The 20,664-nt window shown below is 38.7% G+C and overlaps 2 protein-coding genes across 7 annotated transcripts in view; one reads left to right on the forward strand and one right to left on the reverse strand.

The window, feature by feature from the left end:
• Positions 1 to 1,328: 1,328 nt before the first annotated feature.
• The window catches only part of LOC116443326 (solute carrier organic anion transporter family member 1A2-like), a 47,612-nt gene continuing 28,276 nt past the window's right edge, over positions 1,329 to 20,664 (forward strand). Inside the window, exons 1-5 of one of the 6 annotated variants that reach the window (XM_032107438.1) lie at positions 1,329 to 1,435; positions 1,603 to 1,686; positions 14,633 to 14,698; positions 15,946 to 16,028; positions 17,303 to 17,348. In XM_032107438.1, the coding sequence (XP_031963329.1) occupies positions 17,325 to 17,348 (24 nt within the window). In that variant the 5' untranslated portion in view covers positions 1,329 to 1,435; positions 1,603 to 1,686; positions 14,633 to 14,698; positions 15,946 to 16,028; positions 17,303 to 17,324. Of the gene's footprint in view, positions 1,436 to 1,602; positions 1,687 to 14,632; positions 14,699 to 15,083; positions 15,166 to 15,945; positions 16,029 to 16,989; positions 17,085 to 17,302; positions 17,349 to 20,664 lie in introns of those variants that run through there. The other 5 variants (XM_032107439.1, XM_032107442.1, XM_032107443.1 and 2 more) reach the window with 5 other exon arrangements.
• Positions 11,847 to 15,897, reverse strand: IAPP (islet amyloid polypeptide). Its single transcript, XM_032107445.1, has 4 exons — positions 15,781 to 15,897; positions 15,281 to 15,377; positions 15,011 to 15,145; positions 11,847 to 12,373 (listed from the first exon to the last, which is right to left on the reverse strand). The coding sequence occupies exons 2-4, from the start codon at positions 15,358 to 15,360 to the stop codon at positions 12,184 to 12,186; spliced, it is 405 nt and encodes a 134-aa protein (XP_031963336.1). The 5' UTR covers positions 15,361 to 15,377; positions 15,781 to 15,897; the 3' UTR covers positions 11,847 to 12,183.

Consider the following 20,664-nt stretch of genomic DNA (forward strand, 5'->3'; position numbering starts at 1 on the left):
GCATCACTTCCTTGATGGCCTGAGCAGTGCACGTTGGTTGTTGAGATAGTGGCTAATGGAGAAAATAGGAGTTCAGTGCAAGATCAGGGACACCTGTAAGAAAGGAATGAGCTCATGTGTATCTATGAATTCACTAAATGCCTTTCCATATGTCTGTATTTCTTTTATCTTGTCAGCCTTGATGGCAGAAGCAGGGAAGATGAGGACTTTCAGATTTCCAGGCAGCCCGAGTGTTGCTTCAGGATCCTTGAGATTGTCTTTCCCTTTTCCATGACAAAGGTGTTGAATGACAACCATGGACTGAAACTGGTGACCCCAGTCAGTCGCTCACTGAGAGCGAGAGGGTGAACCTCAGCCCTGTTGCTGACTCCCATGGACTATGTCTGCAGAAGCAGCAAGGACAGTTCCAAACTGCTCTCATGGTAGAAGGAAGGTGGCAAAGGAATGTGGGGATGCTTGGGCCCTGGTGGATGAGCCACATGCATGCTGAGAATTAAAGTGTGCTTTACTCTCTGCACTGTTATCTACCTGGAAGTTATTTCTGGCCAGAGGGTTCACAGTGTGAAGGTGTCCCTGTCTTTCACTCTCTTTATAGCCTACAACAGCTGCAGCATCTGAAATTTTCAAGAGAAAGTGGGGGGTAACCAGGCTTCTCTGACTCAATTTTTCACATTTTAGGGGTGACCTCAGGAAGAAAACATTTTTCCTGCTCTCCAAGTATTTAGCCCTTGTCTTCTCTGTTTTCCAAAAGTTTTATTCTGTGGAAATGTCTTCTGCTGACTTGCAGGAGTCAGATATGGGTTTTATTGCAAATGTACACATATGTATATGATCTCAGTTTCTGTCTCTGAAACTTGTTTTAAGCATTTTAAGCCTTCTTTGCTGGCCCTGCTGCTTATAGAAATTGCCTCTATATTCTGAGGAGGTTTCTGGCACTAAGTAAAGGAACTACTTGACCCTACACACAGTGAGAGGGAACCTCGGCACATTGGTAAGGTGTTTCCACCTTGGCAATGTGTTTGCCCTTAGGTTGGGGCTCCCTTTATTTGTGTTGAAAAAGCACAAACGAAATTTACCTCAATTGTGACAATGGTGTCTTACTGCCCAGCTTGTGGAGCTTTTGACTGATACCTGGAGGAGATATTAGGGTGGATGTATTTCCTTAGGAGTTCTCTGCTCATTTTGTCTTTCACTGTGTGTGACCACCTCCTTTCAAGGGCAAACAAACTTGGCTGTCTTCCTGACTCACAGCTGCTTTTATTCTTAAGTTTTCTTTGAAAGAGAGATGAGCAGTTGGAACACTGAGTTTGGACGTTGCTGCTCTGCTGGAGAGAGTGGACCTGGGTGTGGGAGGAGTGAAGAACTCTCCAGGCAGTGTGGGGCTGCAGCTCTTAGTCAGTTCTAAGCCATCTGTCAGGTGCAGCCTGGAGCAAGGGTGAGTGTGGGTGGCCATCAGTACCCCATGGCTTGCCAGTGAGGAACTGGTGATGTGGAGGTAGAAGGGAGGAAGGGGTCGGTTTTGGTAATGGGGAGGTGATGAGGGCACTGGGTCCCTTCTGCCTTGCCATCAGAAGTGACTTTCATGTTCTTGTCATATCACAGGCTCAGAGCAATCATTCCCTGTCCAGTTAAGGCTAAGCCTCATTTGTGGAAATTGACGCTGTTCTGTGCTTCACTGGAAAACTGGTATTTTTTCTTTCCTTTGGGGTATAACAATTATACTTGTGTATGACTTCAGCTGTGTAATTGTATTCAAGTGTGCAGCCAGTCTGGCCACTTCTGTTTCCTTTTGATTCCTTGGACAGTAGCAACTGATCGCTGCTGAATCCTATTGCAGGTGGCACTGATTTATATATTTCAAGTAACGTATTTGTGCTAAAACTCAGCATAGCAGGATAGCTGCCGTGAGTCTCTACAAGGGTTTGGGGACAAGAGGCTGCAGGGACAGGAGAGCAGGGGTCATATCAACCGGAGAAGTTTGTCTTATTACTATTTGTTGCATATTGGGCATAGATGAGTGCAATGGGAGTGTTCTCTGGCTGCAACAATAGCCTTTATGCATTGAAAAGTAAAAGCATTATATAGAAAGGGGGGGAAAAGGACACAGGTTTAAAGAGTGTGTAAGTGACTAATGCAAGTAGATGCAGTAAGAGGTTAAACAGAATGATAATGGGTGATATATCCCTAGACAAAATATTCCTGCTTTATCGTATGCTTGTGCACTTGGGCTTTTTTTTTGAACTGGCTTTGTATTTAAACATTGCCTGATATGTGATGTGTGTGACTTTGTTACTCAGTTTTGCTTTGGAAAGTCTGAAGACTTACGTGGATTTCACTATCAAACTTGCTGGTTTGCAAAGAAGAATTCCGCAGTACTCTGACAGTCATAGCAAAACACATTGCCCAAAGAAAATGGCTTTATAAGCAGATTGTCACACCACCATTGTAATTTGTATGTCTACATCCTTGCCTGCTTACAGTGAAATATTTAACAGTGTTTATTTATGAGCAGTGTTTAATAGGTTTGAGGGTGAAACACCACGGGAAACGATGAGACAGGCACGCAATTTCTTTAGGTCTTGTCTCCAGCTTATCTTTTTCAGTTTGAAACGCCAGGCATTTTTTAAACAGATATTTCAAAGAGAGATTGTGAGACACAGAGTGGCACCCAGCACGTAAAATAACAAGTCCACAGTCTGTAGCAACTCAATTGATGAATATTTTGGTTTCAGTGATCAGATATTATGCAAACTTTGAAGGGGAAACAGAGATTTTATGGGATATGGAAGACACAAGAAAAGTTGATGCCACAGAGATTTATGCTAGTTCTCTAGGTCTTTAATTCTGTAGTAATACAACCCAACAAACTCAAGAGTCTTACTTTGTGAGTGAATATGCATTGGATGCAGATACCTGGATTGAAAAAAATGTTCAGATCAGTTTTGATTAGAACTGCACTTCATATTATTAGAATGTGATGGATGTATTTGTATGAGGAGGAAGTTCACAGTTATGTTTAGTTTTCTCCTCTGAGCAATTTATAACCTAAGCATTAGTCATCTACCCAATCTCCAGTCCCTTTCAGGATATATAAATAAATACAGTGTAATGCACAAAAAGTAAAATTTATGACCATTGATTGATGTCACTTGTGTCTCTTGCGTGTGATGCTGAATAGAGGGTAAAGAAAACAATTTCTTAAAACATGCACAGTCTTGATTCTTTCCATAGACATGTACTAGCAGTAGGCTAAATCCTGCAGCCTTTACTCAAACTTGTTACCTAATATGATGATTAAATGAAGAAACTGAGGTTTTCACCTCTAGAATGAAGCTAATTCCTGTGTAGAAAACCAGTCCAAAGCATATGATCTTCTTTGAGTTCTGAGAGTCAGACAAAAGTGTTATTTCTTGTGCTGTTGAGTCCCTAAGATGCATTTTGGTCTCAAAAATGCCAAAGTTAGCTCTACCACCTATAGAGTTCCCTTTACCTTAGCTGTTCTCTATATTCACTTACATCTCTGGGATGTTTTCCAGGATGCTGATTAGGTGCCTCCTGCATTGCATCATGCTATCCTTCATTTTTTCCTACTTTACCTGCAAGGCTGATGATCACAATATTAATAAATTATGCTTCTTATCTCACTCCTCCCTGTCTCCCAAACCAGGTAATAACATGTGTCCTGATTTAAAACTCTTTTGATATTCTTATTATTTTGGCACTCCTCATAGAAAATTTTGACAAAAAGAATTTGTCAAAAAGATAAAAATAAATTTTGATATTAGTTCTGGCAGTACTATTATAAATTATAAAATGTTGGGTTATTCAGCTGACTCCCAGCAGAAACTGGGAACTTCAGTGTGTTTTGCCACAAATGAAAAGCAAAGAGGAAATTCCTATTTATCTGAAGCTGCAGAATTTTTCTTGTGCTATGTTTACTCGTGTGCATGCACACAGATATACGCAGTGTGTGAATGAAATGGCCTGAATGCCAAGGCTGTTTTGCTGCTGCCGTGCTGCAGAACTCTCACAAATCTCAGGTTTGCTCTTATTAGTGATCCAAGTGATCTGAAACAACATTGTTTTGGGGTTTTAAATTGACTCAGAAGTTATTTCCTGGTTTGCAAGTGTTTCTTCTCCTAGCCAGGTTTTGTAGAAAGAAGCATTTGGAAAATGCTCTCGGGCGCATGGTGGGATTCTTGGAGCTGTCCTGTGCAGGTCCAGAAGTTGGACTTCAGTGATCCTTGTGGGTCCCTTCCAGCTCAGGATATCCCATGATTCTATGTTTTGTACTTGATAGTGATCTTAACATAATTGTTACTTTTCTGAAAAATCACATCAGAAATATATGTGCCCTCTAGTTTGTTAAATGAATTATGAAATACCTACCTAATGTGTGGTAGAATGCTTTTGAAGGAGACTACAGGTTTGTTAAGGTTGAAAACTTTGATACAAGTCTGTGAAAGTGTCTGTGACTTTTGGCCAAAATATTTTTTTAAGCAACAAAAATGTATTCACCCTCTTTTTCAAAATTTTGGTTTTGACCTCAGTGTTGGAAAACTCTTTTGTACCATGTTGCCTGATGTGGTCACTGGATGAATCCATGTTGTTTCTGCATGGCTGCTTGAGTTGTACATTCAAGCCAGGCTGTCCTTGTGACTGGGAGTCTGTGTGAAGCTGTGTCTGTCTGCAGATTTGGAAAACATTCTGTTATCCTTTCCCCTGGCCGCTTTTCCTATCTGTGCTGTGCTGTTTTCAAAGCAACGTTGAGTTCACTGATTCTTTCCTCCCTTCAAACTTTCCCAAAACAAGAAGGGGAAAGAAAAAAGGAGAAAAAGCCAGGCTGGAAAGTCATAATGCCTTAAAAAGGAAGAGATTTACCTGTTACAGGACCACCAGTTCGAGCAGCACTTCCTAGAGGCAGCCTGTAACCTCCAACAGTACGGAGGAAGGCATCTGAAGTTCAGGTTCTCTTGTGCTGTGCTCTGCAGTGAGAGGGGAAACATCCCTCCTGATGGGAGTGATCTTTCTGGAAAAACGGTTGGAAAGTTCTGTAGCAAAGTCCCTATTTAGGATGATCTGTGGGCATATCTTTGCTGAGGATTCTGGGGTGCAAAATGATGATGAAATTAGGGAAGTGCTGGAAGATGACAGGTGGGCCCCTGTGCCCACCTGTCATCTGTGTCTTTTTTTTTTTTTTTACTGTGTCTGCTGGATTGAGGCCGGAACTCATGTATACCCTTCTAGGGACACAGGGATGTCTTTTTTTGCAGCACACTGTTCTGGAAAAAACCCTGTCTTAACTATCTTCCAGAGCACAGCTTCCTTTCAGACATTAAGGCTGACCAGCTGAAAGTGGTACATATGAAGCTGTGTAAGGAGAGGTTTAGGTTGGATATTAGGAAAAGGCTCTTCACCCAGAGGGTGGCTGGGCACTGGAACAGGCTCCGCAGGGAGGTGGTCACAGCACCAAGCCTTATAGAGCTCAAGAAGCATTTGGACAATGCATTCAGGCACATGGTGGGATTCTTGGGGCTGTTCTCTGCAGAGCCAGGAGGAGGATTTTGATGATTCTCATGGGTCCCTGCCAACTCAGGAAATTCTATGATTCTTTGATGCTTAGGGTGTACTTGGTAGAAATCATTCATCTCCAGTGCCAATTGTTTAATGTAAAAAAGGTGGAAAAATTTGGGGTTAAAATTACTTTTGTTCACAGCTGTGAGTGGTGATTCACAGAAGTTATATTTGCTAAGGTGTGGAATGAAAAGGAAGAATACTAGGATGAAGCAGAGACTTATTCTGCAGTCGTTCAATTCCAGACACCATGGTTTAGTAGTTCTGTGCTGTGCGTTAGGCTCGCTTAGTGTGTTTATAGAACTGGTACTGATTCCATCAGGGCTGTGCTTCATCTGCCTGGATTTGAGCTGGGAAAACACTGAATGAACAAAGAGAAAAGCAACCTGTTTTTCTCCCAGAAATAAACTTATAGCACTGAGTTAGGTTTCTTTAGTTTTTACATTCTCTGGATTAATCTAAAAACACTTCCATTAGGTCTTTTCCAAACACACTGATATCTGGTCTGGCTTTGTTCCCATTGTGTAAGCTGCACGTTAGCAGGCAGAATGTATTCATCAGGCCTTGGAAAAGGGCTACTGCAATACTGGGGAAAAAAATTGTAGGAAAAATATTCAGCAATATTTGCTTTTTGATTTGGGAAAAGGTCTCCTGTTAAAAAAAAATATAATTAACAGCAAGTAACTGTGGACTCAAGAATAATGTTTTTAGTAAGTCCTCCCTCAGTAAGTCCTGGACAGGCTGGGTTGATGGGCTGAGAACAACAGAATGAGGTTGGCCACAAGGTGTGTTGCCAAGGAGGCCAGTGGCATCCTGGCTTGGATATGCAATATTGTGGCCAGCAGGACTAGGGCAGGGATTGTCCCACTGTATTCAGTGAGGCTGCACCTTGAGTGCTGTGTTTGGTTCCAGGCCCCTCACTGCAAGAAGGACACTGAGGGGCTGGAGCATGTCCAGGGAAGGGCACGGAGCTGGGGGAGGGTCTGGAGCACAAGTCCTGTGAGGAGAGGCTGAGGGAGCTGGGGGTGTTTAAACTGGAGAAAAGGAGGCTCAAGGAGGACCTCATTGCTGTCTACAACTCCCTGAAAGGAGGTTGTAGCCAGGTGATCATCAGACTCCTCCTAAGTAACAAGTAATAGGGCAAGAGGAAATGGCCTCAAGTTGCACCAGAGGAAGTTTAGACGTCCTGGATATTAGGAATAATGTCTTCAGCAAAAGGGTTATCAAGCCCTGTAACAGGCTGCCCAGGGGAAGTGGTGGAGTCATCATCCCTGGAAGTGCTCAAAAAACATGTGGAAGTGACATTTAGGGACTTGCTGGATTAATAGTTGGACTTGATAATCTTAGTCCTTTCCAACCTAAATGTCTCTGTGATTCTAATATCACTGTGATCCTTCTGAAGTCAGAGCCAGTACTTGGAGCAGTGAGATAATCTTTCCTCTGAGGTCCATTCGACCATCTTCCACTGTCTCAGGCTGCCTCAGATTTGTATTTTTTCTGAGAAAAAGAATATTCTGCCCCACAATCTTAGTTTTTCCTCTCTCCTTCCTGTACCACAGCATAGCAGACAACTTAGAAGTTAAAAAATGGCTGCCAGTTGCTTACTGATCCTGGAAAACGGATTTATGTATTTTGCAACCTTAACATTATTTATCCCCTCCTCCAGTTTTATGACCCCTTTATTTCTTTCTTCCTTCTGTAAAACAAACAAATAAATTACAAAAAAACCCTTTCTCTGTTGTATGGCTAGTTTGACATGCAACACAGGTAGTGAGCTCATTCAAGAATGACATTTAAAAATGCCCCATATTCTGAGGGCTAAGTAGCTCAGCTTCCTCAGTGCTGGACTGACAATCTATCACAGGCTGCTTAAATTTTAGCACAATTCCCCAGTGGAAGCAAGTCCCACTCTGACTCCTTCCAAAGGGACTGCTTAATGAATAAGGACTGATTCTGTTTGAAAAAAAGTGATCTGCCTCTGTTGAGAGTGTAAATAATAATAAGCTGGTTCTGGCTTTAGTGCTATTTTAATCATATTGAGTAGCACTTCATTTAAAATGGATTCCAACAGTTTAAATTCACATGTGTAATGGTTTATTTATTACAACTCCAATTATTTTGATACATCCCAGTATATTAATTCCTTTTGAAAAGCAAAATAATAAATGTCACTAGCTGTTATGCAGCAGATCTCAGGTTACCTGTGCTATCATTATTTATATTAAAGATATTGTAAAAGAGCCTGTAAGAAACAGTTTCATTGTCTCTAACTCAGGATCCAAAAGAGTCTTTTAAGGTGGAAAGGAAAAAAGTTATAGTAGGGGCAGGTCTAAGATTCTTAATTTGAATAATTAAACCTATTTTGTATTTTTAAAAACATTTCTAGGAAATAGGGACTTTATGGCATGATTGTTACTCAAGTCAGCACTATTGTTAGGATTAGAATGCATTTGAATTTGTTCTTTATATTCAGGTGTTTTAGCATTCAGGGAGACAATTTCTTGCACAATGAACAGCAGATTTAACTATTGTTTTATCATCACTGTCTCATTCTTTAGTGAGCTTTTGATAACGTGACTTTTAGCTTTTCATGGCATGTACGATTCCTAGTTTGAGACGTCTTTGTTAGCATTTTGATTTTAAGATAGGTTTTAGAGAAAAAAGTTTTAACTGAATCTAATTAAGTATAAATAGTTTTTGTAGCAATTGTAGCTGGAAACCAATCTGTCTAAAGTTTTCAGGAAAACTTGAGAATCCAGATTTTTGTTCCTAAACCAAAGCTTAGTTTAAATGGTGGATTTCAGGTCTGAGTTTGAGTCTGGTTCTGGAGCCTTACACAGCTCCACAAAAATATTTTGGTTTTCAGTGTGAGATTTTTTCTGAGTGTGGAAAAACAGAGATAACAGTAGGATGATTCGAACAGAAGTTGCCACATCCCATAGAAAGATTCTGTTTCATGTGACTTCAACCATTATTCTGTATAGAGCAAGGAGATGTGTCATTCCTAACCACAGCTTTTTGCTCATTGCATTGCTAGAGCAGTGCAGAGCTGTCCCTTTTCTATATGATAATGAACCAAGACAACAAAATTACTTACCCTTGGAGCTCGGAACAAAAAGTCTACCATACCTGTCAAACTGTATTTGCAAATGAGCTTGTTGACTCAAACCCAGCATAAATCTAGAGAGTGTAGATGGCAGCTACTGAAGATATTCAGTAGTGCATTACAGGAAAAGGGTTTTATTCAGGTTATCAATATATTACCTTTCAAATAGTTTAGAAAGCCATTCAGTAAAATCCAGATTTTCTAATAACTAATCCCATTGAAAGTGAATGGAAGCTTTGTCAACCTAGTGTTTTAAAACTCTCATCAAGAAACCTATTTATTTGAAAAATAGCTAATTTGTTTAATAGAAATTGAAACTATTAATTCCAAATTTACTATTCAGTAAAATACATTTTATTTTCCATGAATATTGTGTGCTTTCTTAGTTTTAGCCTAAGCTTTTACAAGTGAAATAAATTTCTTTCCTCAACTCTATTCATCATGAAAAAATATAAATCCTGTCTTTTATGGAGCTGTCATAGTTCCTAAGAAATATTAGACCCTAGGGCCCACTACTCCATTTAAAACATCCTTCATGTTCCTACAATCTTTTTTTTTTCACATTCCTTTTGCTTGTTTGATGACTTTTATTCTTCCCCTTCTCATTTTGTGAAATTCAATATTATGTCCTTTTTCTGCTTTTTTTAAAAACACAACTTAATAGAACACAGTAAAAACCAGAGATTTGGTATTTTTAGTTTTTTAAAGGGAATATAGCCATGTTTATCACATTGTCTGTATTCTTAATTTTCCTCTTTTGTATTTTTTGTTTACTTGCATGTTCTCTGAAAGATGTAGGAAATCCAGATGAATTGAAAAAGAACTCAAGCTATGTAAAACTTGATTCTCAAGTAATATTTACATCCCTGAAGAGGCAGAGCAATACATACTGGGATCTACAGAAATGCACAGAGACACTTATTTTCTCCTTCATATTCTGAAAATTCTGGTTATGCTGCTTGTGGAGCTGATGAAGTAATGCTTAAATGCTTATTATTGATTGACTTATTTATTTATTTATTTTCTTTTTTCCTTTTCAATCCACTCTTTTCCTGGCTCATTCGCTCAGGATTGTGCTTGTATCCAGACTTACTACAGCTTGATCCTTCTGCTCTAAGAGGCCTCAGTGCAGTTAACAGCAGGAGGCAGGGGAGCAGAGTTGTGTTCTCAAGGGAATATGTGGGGAAATAAGTCTCACTGAAGGAAGTTTCTCAAGATGATCTGACTGATGAATTAACTAACATAGCTCAGAAAAAGAGTTGATTTGGAGTCTGAGGTGTTGGAGGTGTGGGGTTTTTACCAAATTTTCTCTCTTTTATTTTAGTTTGAACAGTTCATACCAAATGCAGATGAGATTCCTGTCACCTAACTCTAGTTATCTTAAAGTTAAGTGCTCATTTTCCGCTAATTGTCTAGACACTCTATATCATCAATGAAAAAATAGAGGCACTTCAGGAGTGATTAATCCCATCCTAAAATAGATGTCTAAGATGGGATGAATTGGAAGTAGCTGTCTTCCTCCACCAAATAGCAGGAGAGCACTGACAACTGGTTAGACAAAGAGGAGCTGAAGACAGGTGAGACGGTCCCCCTCTTCTCTCTCTCCCTGGTTTCACTGATTTAGGATATGAGTTACATTTTTCAGTATTTGCCAAATAGTTTGACCATGCTAGTGTCAAATCCACCAGATTCAAGAGTGCATAAGGCAAAAATCGATGTACCCACTTCCACTGATCCTGTGCATGGGAAACCTGTGCTTTGTTGGGGTTTGTCAAATGGTAGCTGAAAAAACAAAATCTGGTGCATAAAGCATTGCTCATATTCCAGGTTGGGATCAGCCTAGAGATCACCATCCACCCCCAGGGAACGACTCCATTTGGTTAATCCTCTGTACAAACAATGTCACAGTGACACTTCAAAGACATCCTCTCACTTTCTCATTTATTTTCTGAAACACAAATATTCTAATTGAAAAACAAATTAAGCATACGATGAATGTGCAACAAAACTCAAAAGTAACTGGAATTAAAAGCATTTCAAGCTGGCAGAAATATTAGACAGGTTTAATACCATATAAATTGTTTTCTCAATAAAATTCAGAATTAATATCCATTAGAACATTAATAAAGGTTGAAACTTTCCGCAATAAAGAGAGTACTTAGTAACTCTTTTACAGTAGGAATTCTGTGCAGTAATGTTTTTTCCCCTGTATTTTTTGTGAAATGAAGTGAATATGCCATTTAACCTTGAACTTAGCAAAAATGTTTCTATTTCCTAAGTATACTTTATAACAGAAAGAAACCAACTGAAGGCAGTTATTAAACTTTAATTTGCTTCTCCAGAACTAAGGTTCTGCTGAATGTTTTTCATAATTGGACAATAATGTTTTTCAGACAATAGTGAACCCTTCCCTGAGAAAGTGTGGACAAAACAGCCGTTCCTGTGATATAAGATGTCACCTCTATGAAAATTTCCTTAACAATTGAAAGGAAAAAATATATTTTTTAAGCCTGCACTGATTCTGGGCTGAGACAGGAGAAAATAACACTGTCAGATTCTCATTAAGGTCTGCCCATCTGTAAAATAGTTTCCCTGGATTTTGGTAGGAATGTAAGTATGCCAGTGCAAAAAATTACCCAGTTTCTATGATACATTTTGGTTCTTGAACTACTCATTGTTTTTTTCTCTTCCCTTCGTTATTTTAGTTCAAGGAAAGGAATACCCAAGGACTGGAGTTTCTGCTAGGTTGTTATCAGAGCTTTATCTCATTCATATTTAAAAGCACTTATGCTCATTATGCTTACATTTCACTGATACCATCTTAAAGTAGGAACTGCAAATCCTTAAAATCCCCTGCTCAGTAGGCACAGAGGTCTGTGCTGCAACACCACTTTTCCTTGATTGATGTATGTTGTAGTGGAAATAGACCAGTCAGTTAACTGCACAATTGTATGATTATGGTGCACAATGCAGCATCTTTTCTCATCTAGCTGTTCCTTCAGTTGTACAAAACAAGATGCTGTAGATGTTTCAAAACCAAAAGATTCTTCTGTTGTACTTTCATTAGGACATAACTTTTGCTAGCATTCTGATATTTGTTGTTCTTTAATTAAGATGATTTCTTTCTCTTACCAAACTGTGACTATAAAGACATACACATAATGGATTATCTTTTTAGTCCTTTTAATAATAATAATAATAATAATAGTAATAATAATGATTAAAAACCCTGTTGCAATTACTTTTCCATTTATTATCATGATAGATTTTTACAAAGGAATTTAATAAGCACAGATTTTTGGAGTTCTTAATGGAGTTGAAAGAATAGCCTATGCATGTTGTTGTACATGCATAGTGGAATGGTGAACATAAATCACATACCCACACACAGACAGAAAACAAGGCACTGGTAAGACTGTACAAGTAATAAATGACCAAGAGGTTGTTGATACATTAAAAACCGAGATTCTAATGAAAACTGTGTCAGCAGCCATCTAAACACCCTAAAGCTGTGCATGGTTTTGGGGTTCTCTGCTTAATAGCCCTGCTATGTCCCTCTTTCCATATGTGTTGGAGCCCACGTTTGTAGGTGAATAAACTGCGCCGATGCTGTTGCTGGAGCGGACCAGGAAGTCGGCCAAGCGCTGTGTCACACATGTGGCAGTGTTGCATTTCCTCTTCTCCAGCTGGTGACTGCCAAGATGAAACAAAGAGAGCCAAGATGAAGTCAAATGATGAGCAATCGTGTGTGCCACTTCTCATAGTCACTTGAACTCTGCTAATGTGGGAGTTCTTTTAATATGTGCACAAATACAAGAACATTACAATCTTCCCACCACCTACTTTGTGCCTGAAAAAAATCCTTGTGCTGGGTGTTATTATCAGTTTTAATGATGGGGGTTATTGAAATGCAGAGACCTGAACAGTCATATGTCATTTTTATTGATATCCTGCACAGCAGTTTATGACATCTAGAAAACCTGTAATGATAGTATAGGTAAGACACTAAGTGAAAGCAATGACTAAATGTTTAACTTTCAGCTGAACTTCTAAATCTATTTAGAGCTCTTGCTGATATCATGAGGATTACTAACATAATGATAATCACTAACATTTATTTAGTTCTCTTGTTCCCACAGAATCATATCCCTCTCTCACTGAAGTGAGTGGTAATATTCCAGTCCACATCAAGTGGATTAAACCCAAAGACTCTTTCTCCCAACTGCACCACGTATCATGAGAGGTAGCAGGCATTGCCAGCTTCTGCCAACTTCATTACGACTTAGGATGGTCTTTAGCTCTGTCCCTCTACCACTTAGCTCTGACTAAACAGAGATTTCATCTACTGAAAATCTGCCCCATCTTTTTTGAAACACCAGCAGCTTGAAAGTTCTGTTGTGGTGGGAGAGAATCATTTGCTGAATGATACTTTAAAGAGCGTCCATGGAAGAATCCATATCTAAAAAGAACATTTTATCATCTGAACCAACAAACCATTTACAGAACCACATGTAAAACTTATGTAGCATGAGGAGTTTTTTTTAATCACAATAAAATGGTTAGCTTGAGAGAGCTTGGATTTTCAAATTTGTTTCTTAGACTGCTGTGTTGTTCCTTCAGACAGAAATACTGGCTTGCTGAGATTGCCTACTGAGTTATTGCTGATTTTCTTGGATGTCTTCATGCTGATATAGCATGAGTTAGATATTAGACAGTGGCTAAAATTTACTGTGAAGAGCAACAATTTCCCAGTTTCAAACTCTGAGCAGTTACCAATATGTTCCTTTGCTTATTGATTACTAAATCTGTAATCTAAAATGTCATATTTGAAGTTATTTGTATTGATGTAAGAATCCAAATGGAACAGCAGCTGTGAAAGGAATGTCTGTATTATACTGGTTCTTCATTAGCAGATGGGCAGCAATTTTTAAGCAATTAATATATTAAATGTGTAATTTCATTAAAAGAAAATGGTTGGATAGGGCTTGATATAACCTCTCATTGATGTTCATGCATCTTTCTATTGATTTTAATCAATTCCTTAACATACGAGGTTCAAACAGCAACTGGTTCTCATGGAGATCCTGCTTTGTTTGTGGAGGCAGAATTCTCTATTTCCTTAAAGCTACAAAATCAGGGCCTGACACCCCAAGTTCAAAACTCCAGCCCTTACAGGAAGCTGCTGGGTTTCTATCTCGTGTCTGGCCTGGCTGAACCCACCAACTCTTTTAGCTGTGTGGTCTGTAGCCTTTAAATAAATATATGCTGCCAGGAGAAAATTCACCCGGTGAGACACGGTTCTCAGCCCCAGAAAGGCAGATAAGGCACACCACACTCATGAAAGTGATGCCTTGTGTTTGAGCATTGCAGTTATTTTGGGGGTTTTGTATTTGTTTTTAAAGTGATAGCTGTAAAAATGTGAGAACTTCATCTCTATTATAAAAATACATTGGAAGGTACAAAAATTGTCATATAATATTATTTTTAATATATATATTCAGAGAGAGAAGAACAGGCAACTATATATACATATGTATTTACTGAATTTATCCATAACAGAATTGTCATTGAAAGACATTCACTCAAGAACCTGACAAAACTAGATGAACTTGAAGGTCTCTGCCAACCTTGATGATTCTGTGAAAAGTAGAATAGTTCAGTGCTGCTTATCTTTTAGTACAAATTGCAAATACATCTTGAAATGTTTTTTATTCATTAAAAAGTTGCCTGAAATTGAATTTATGAATTTATAAATGAGAATGTATTTCAGACAAGTTAAATTCTATCAGAACCAATTTCTTATTTTCCTTCTTCCCATGATTAAATTCATATTTAATTCTGTGATTAAAAAATTGCTTACTTACCGAAAGCATTTGTACTATAAAATAACTCCATTCTAGCAGAACAGTAGTATTGTTAAGAAGGCTATGTTTTCTTTTTTTTCCCCTTCAGGGCTTGGAAATCTGACAAAGTTTTAAAAAAAAGAAGGAACTTTCAAAATACACCGTTCTTCTCAAGGTAATGTAGTATTTGCAGCCTTTGTAATTTATGAAAGTGTTATAATTGTAAAGTGATTAAATGATTTGCAACTTTGTCCCTGGATTTCACTTTCTACCCTGAATGCTTTGATCTTTATGTTACAGAAAAGCTGATCTTTATGCTTACAGGAAAGCTCTATTTAGTAGAAGGATATTTTAATCTCTTTTTTTTTTTTTTTTTTTTTGAGGAATAACAGCAGAAGCAGAGTCTCAAGTGGCAGTATATCACTGGAACAAAGTTTGCTTCATGATTCAATCTGATATGACTGGAAGAAACAAGGAAAATCAATACCTTTTTGTCTTTGCTGCTGGTTGTTCTGGCATTTCCTCACTAAGTCCTGAGAGTGTATGCTGTGACATTACAGGCAACATCCATCCTTGTCTCTTGGAAGTACTATCAGATAGATCATCAGCCACAGACAGTAATCTTTGAACAACAATAAAATAGTGAGCTTGAAAAACTCTATTTTTGTATTATTTGAGACATGAAAGCAAAAGCAACTCATGCAATAATCCGATCTTTTCCCCTAAAAAGAAATGAACATGATTATTTATTACTCACTTCTCAATAGGTGTAGCTTCCAAACAGCTCAGAGTGACAGAAAGTGCAATGAAGAAAACTGACAGCTTTAGGTTGCACATCTTTCCTTCCAAACTTTCTGAAAAGAACAATGATTCAAAACTGAAAGCAAACCCAAATACTCTTCAGTATGTCCTATCATTGATGCCCATTCTGTCCTAAATCAAGAGCAGGTTTTTTCACAGGCTAAAGTGAGAAAAATGATCCCCTCAAGTTTAGTGACACAATTCAGTTTCAGAAATACAGCTCTCAGCAGTAAATGCTTGTTTTCCAGACAGTAGTTTCAATCCTATCCCTTCTCTCTGGGTTGCATTGCCCAGTCATATCCCAGTTTCAAATTGTGGTCCCCAGTGCAGTTTACTCTGAAGTTGTCTTAGCCTTTTCCTGAAAAATGCTCTCGATTAATAATAGGGAATATTGTGCTTTTCTAAAGCACATCTGTTGCACTGCAGGTAAAGTAAGAAAAAGGGGAAATTATTTACCTTTTTGTGGTCACGGATCTGACTGGAGAAGCCAGCAAGCCCTCTTGGTTAGCAAGAAGTGTGCATGCAACGATTCCACGCTTGCATCTAGCTCTGGAGTATCCTTTTCCCTCTTCCTTTCTGGCAAGTAATACGGCTCTTATATATCCTTGACACCTTTCTCAGCTCTGACATCAGGCAGCACAGAGAGACTGTCGTTAATTCTGATCCCTATAGACAGAAAGTGCCCCAGAGAGGAGCAGAGGCAGGTGGGTCATTATTGCACTAGTACATCAGTAAATATTCACCTGGTGTATGCAGAATGCCCTCATGAAGGTACTGCAACAGCATATTGCACATCAGGAATGTAGCCTCAATTTTACAGCTCTGATAAGCTGCTGAGATAATATTCCCCGTGGGTGTTTTCGAGGGCTAAATAAGGTAACAAAAGTTACAAAGAAAGCCAGAGCAAATGAAACACCAGGCCACTGGTAATCGAAATACAAGAAAACATATCTCGAAAAGATGGAAAAGTTAAAGCTGGGGAGGTTTGTTGTAGAATATAGATCAAAAAGAGAAGGTGTCTGAAGGGATAAAAGCTGTATGACGAATAAGAAAAGAGTGAAAGTTATTTAAATTGACAGATAGAGTTTTCATTCAGGGTAACACAGTAGAAATCATGTACATTTTTCAGTCAAGTCTAAATGTGAATGAAAATTCTGTCACTATTAAAGTAAAATCTCATGTTTTACTAACACTGGTGGATTCTTTGTCATGTGAGAAAATTGGCTCAATTAATACTTTTCAGAAAGCAAAGACTAGGATTAAAAAGCCAGGAAATGTCAATATAAAACTACCTGTGCAAATTTATTTCTCTAGTATCATGGAGTATGGTTCAGGGGAAAATGTACAGTTTTTAATAGACTAAATCCAGTGTTAATGAATCTGACTGCAGATTTCCAAGGATACAACTAGAACCATTTTCCTCTGATTTCAGTGGAAATTAGGCAAATCCCTTTTTTTTTTCCCTGGCCTGTGTCTCCTTAGTTTCTGCTAGGTACCCCAATACCTTTGGAAAACAGGTCTTTTAATTATTTATAGAGGTCAAGGTTCTGGCACAAAAGCTGAGCAAAAGTTCTCAGTGAGAAGAAGTTACCATGTACATTTTTTCTATTCCCAAGAACAGGAATTAGTTGCTTCAGTGCCAAGTCCATTGCCTTAACTGGAAACCCCCTTCTTTGTTGGTTTAGTCTGTAGTACCAGATTTTCATTGCAATGGCTCAAGTTCTAGTGTTGGCTCACTTCAGGCATCTGTGCTACTTGAGGTGAATACAGAAGGAATATTTAGCTGGGGTAGTAGCCTCTTAACTTGATTACAACAGTCTGCAAATAAGACTCTAGAAAGTGACAAAACGCTTTGTTGATTGTTGTACATGTTGCTTTGGGGTTTTTGTGTGTAGTTGTGGTTATTTTTTTTTAAGGGGGTGCCACTGCTGGATATTGCTCTCTGTTTTTGATATGATCATATACTTCTTTTCACCAGGTTCCTGTTATCCCCTCTCTGGATGGACAGTCCCAGTGTGAGAGAAGTAAGTACGGTGCTTTATCTTCACCATGACAGTAAGTTTCGTGCAACATCTGAAACAAGTTTATCTCTCCAAAGACTCACTGTAGAATTTGACTATGATGAAATAATATTCTGGTGTTACTTTCACTTTAGCAATTTCACTCCTCTGAAATGAAGGCATGATAAAACCCATTTTACAGAGATAGAATTGTGCTGAAAAGCAATTATACAGATATTTGGCTGGGGATTGACACCAATATTCACTGCTTGGCTATTGGACTTGAAAATGCCTTGGTGTGCTTTTTCCTGGGTGGAAAGAGATCTGTGTGCCACTGACACTCAGCAGTGGTCTTTATGCTCAGCCTATGTGAGAGATGTTGTTTCAAGTCCTGGAAAGCAATGGATAGATCATTTTGTGTTTAAGATTTCAAAAGACTGAACTGAATACTCAGAATCTCTTCTGTTTTAAGGCATCTAAGTGAGTGGTTTCTGTATCAAAATTTAATCAAGCTACGGGTTGAGAGAAATAAAATGAAACACCAATTTTCAAATAAATATTGATCCCAAATTCTAACTGCAGCTGTCCTGCAAGTGGACTGGGGGGAGCCACTAATGCTTTGAGAGAAGAAGAGAAAGGCTGCTTCTTGAGTGCATTGTAGAAATGAAAGTAGGCTCATGATGTCCCAGGAGCATTGCCAGCCTCCTGGGCCACACAGCCTCTTGGCAGAGTCAGCAAGAAGTCTATCCAGCAATTAGTCACATGTAAAGTTAACAAAATTAAGGTATTGCAGCTTCTCTTGCAAGTTTTCTTGAGCAGCAGTAGTGTTTTCCTACACAAACAGGAATGGAATATGAAATTGTGGAATCTCTTTGACAGCAGAACAATTCGTAACTCAGATTTTAAGATGCTGGCACTGAATACTATGCAGTTGGTGCCATTCAGTGAGTGGTTGGAAAGCTATTTTTACCAAAGTTCCTTAACCTTGATCTTAGGAAAAACCTTTTATTACTGTGCATGACAACTGTTATCAGCATAAGGAAAAAGAAAATCAAGTGTTCTCATTGAAGAAATCTGATCAATTCGATTCTGAGTAGTTACATGGTAATTTTAGATATTTATACTAGTGTTTAAGTCTCTGTGCAAAGATTTGTCTAAAAAATTGTGCCTATAAGAGGGCTAGGTGACACCATAGCTGAGGTTTAAAAACAATCCAGAAGACATATTTTCCCAATGCCCTGGCTCCTTCTGGAAACTACCTACACAATGTCTGGAATTGCAAAATGCTGACCATGCTCTGCACTGGGATGTACTGGCATCAGAAGAACAGGGAACCAGCCTTGTCTCAAGTGTCTGCTACTTTTATATCCTGAGCAGTGGGATTTGAATGACTAAATGTGAGATGAATAGGGAGGCCATTCTAGTGCCTGTTTCTAATGCAGAGGTCTAAAACAGCTTAGGTGATTTGTGCCTGTTTCTCCTTTTTGCCTACAAAAGCAGCCTTGGGTGACTTGCTCAGGTGCAGATGTTTACACTGTGGGTGTCTAGATGCAAATAAAATTAATTTCATCAGGGATGCTTCAACTCTCTTATGTTCTCAGTGCTTGAGGTTTAAGGTTGTCTCCCTCATTCTCACATTTACCTTTTTCTTAGGCTATTCTTGGCACCTGCTGGGCATCTGGTTCCCACTTTTAATGGCTACTTTTCAATGTCTGAGCTCTACATTTGCTTAATAATGTTAATAAGACATGTTAAGACTCTTTGTAATGGATGTGGATGTATCTGTCCCATTTGTGAGTGTCAGAGCCATATTACCTGTTGTGGGCACTTCCCCAGCTGCTGTACAGCTGTGTGAGGCAGAAGTCTCTGGTAAATTATGCTGTTGCTCAGTTACCAGGAACTAGAAGTGTGTGAATAACTCATGGACTAGTTGGCCTGTTGTATCAAAACAGAAATAAGTAAGGTTTAGGCATTACCTTGCAATGGGTTTATTTCACTTTTTTGAGTAAACTAGCAATCAGAACAGCAGCAGCATTAATACACATCAGTGTAAATACTACCAGTAATGACACAGAATGGTGCAGGTGTCACAGCTTGCAGCTGTTACCTGAGTTGAGCACAATGTTTAATGCAATTATTTCATGTTCATAGCAATTTTAGTAGCCTTTCATTCCTTTTAAATTAAGCTGCAAACCAAAAGTAAAGCATAAAAAAGAGGTTTCATTGACAGTCTCAGCACATCTGAAAAAGTCAAAGTAGCCTACATGGCCAAATGTGAAATCAGAAGATTTCTGCTGTCATTTTATATGTCCTAAAATATCCAGGATTGCCGTTCATGAACCTGGCTATCAGGACACTATTGTAACAACTAAAAGCTATGCGGACCATCAGAGGGAGCGTAAAATCACACTAGACAATTATGATTAGGGACCTTGATTGTTCCCTAAATTTTTACATTTGGATGGCAAAGTCTGAAAATTTTGGCTATAATGCTCTCTTCCCAGTATTTCTTGCTTGGTGCTGTGGTGTTGAAAACTGCAATGTCTGTACTTTCTGGTGCGTGGAGTGGTAATTTTCTACTGTTAGCACTTAAGCTGTGCGAACTGCTTTGATCAAGTAGTGTTTTATCAAATATGCTTTGGCTAGCACAACTTTCTTTGTTACTCCTGTTTCATGTGGGCCATTTCAGTGCTGATAAAATACAAAGAGCTGTTCTTGTTGATCCCAAAACTGATGTTAAACCTGAGGAAGAAATATGTAAGAAGCAGCTGAGAAGTAAGAGGTGGAAAGTTAATCATTTCTCCTCCAGTGGAAAAAAAGATGAGTCAGAAATGAGTGGTGTCCATCCATGGAATTGACAAGCAAATGGAAAGAAGTAATTTGGGTAGTTAACAGTGTTTTAAACCAACTTTTATGATGCACTTTGTTACTCAGCTCACAGAACAATGATGTAGCCACACAGGACTATTGCTAATGATTGCTCTGAGAATGAGCTCAGCAGTTTGTGCTGAATCGGTGCCTATAGCTGGGAATCCCTCAAGCAAGAGAAATAAACTCCATGTTTAGATGAGAAAAGTCAGAATTGACAGCTCAGTGGTTGGTGAGTTATAGTTCCAAGTGCCATTCTTATGTACAGTTTATAGAGTTTTAATTGCATCCAATGATTTACCTTTGAATACAACAAAAGTTTTAACTTTTTGATTTTCTTTTCCCCTGTCTCTCCTGCAACCTGTTTCCAGCAGTTAAAAGCAAAAGCAGGACTCCATTTGGTTAGCAGTGTCACTCTCAAGGGCTCTAGACAGTGCTAATGGTAAATATGAGTATGGAATAGAAATACTGT

The sequence above is a fragment of the Corvus moneduloides genome, chromosome 4 (assembly GCF_009650955.1).
Source record: "Corvus moneduloides isolate bCorMon1 chromosome 4, bCorMon1.pri, whole genome shotgun sequence".
NCBI classification, from domain to species: Eukaryota; Metazoa; Chordata; class Aves; order Passeriformes; family Corvidae; genus Corvus; species Corvus moneduloides.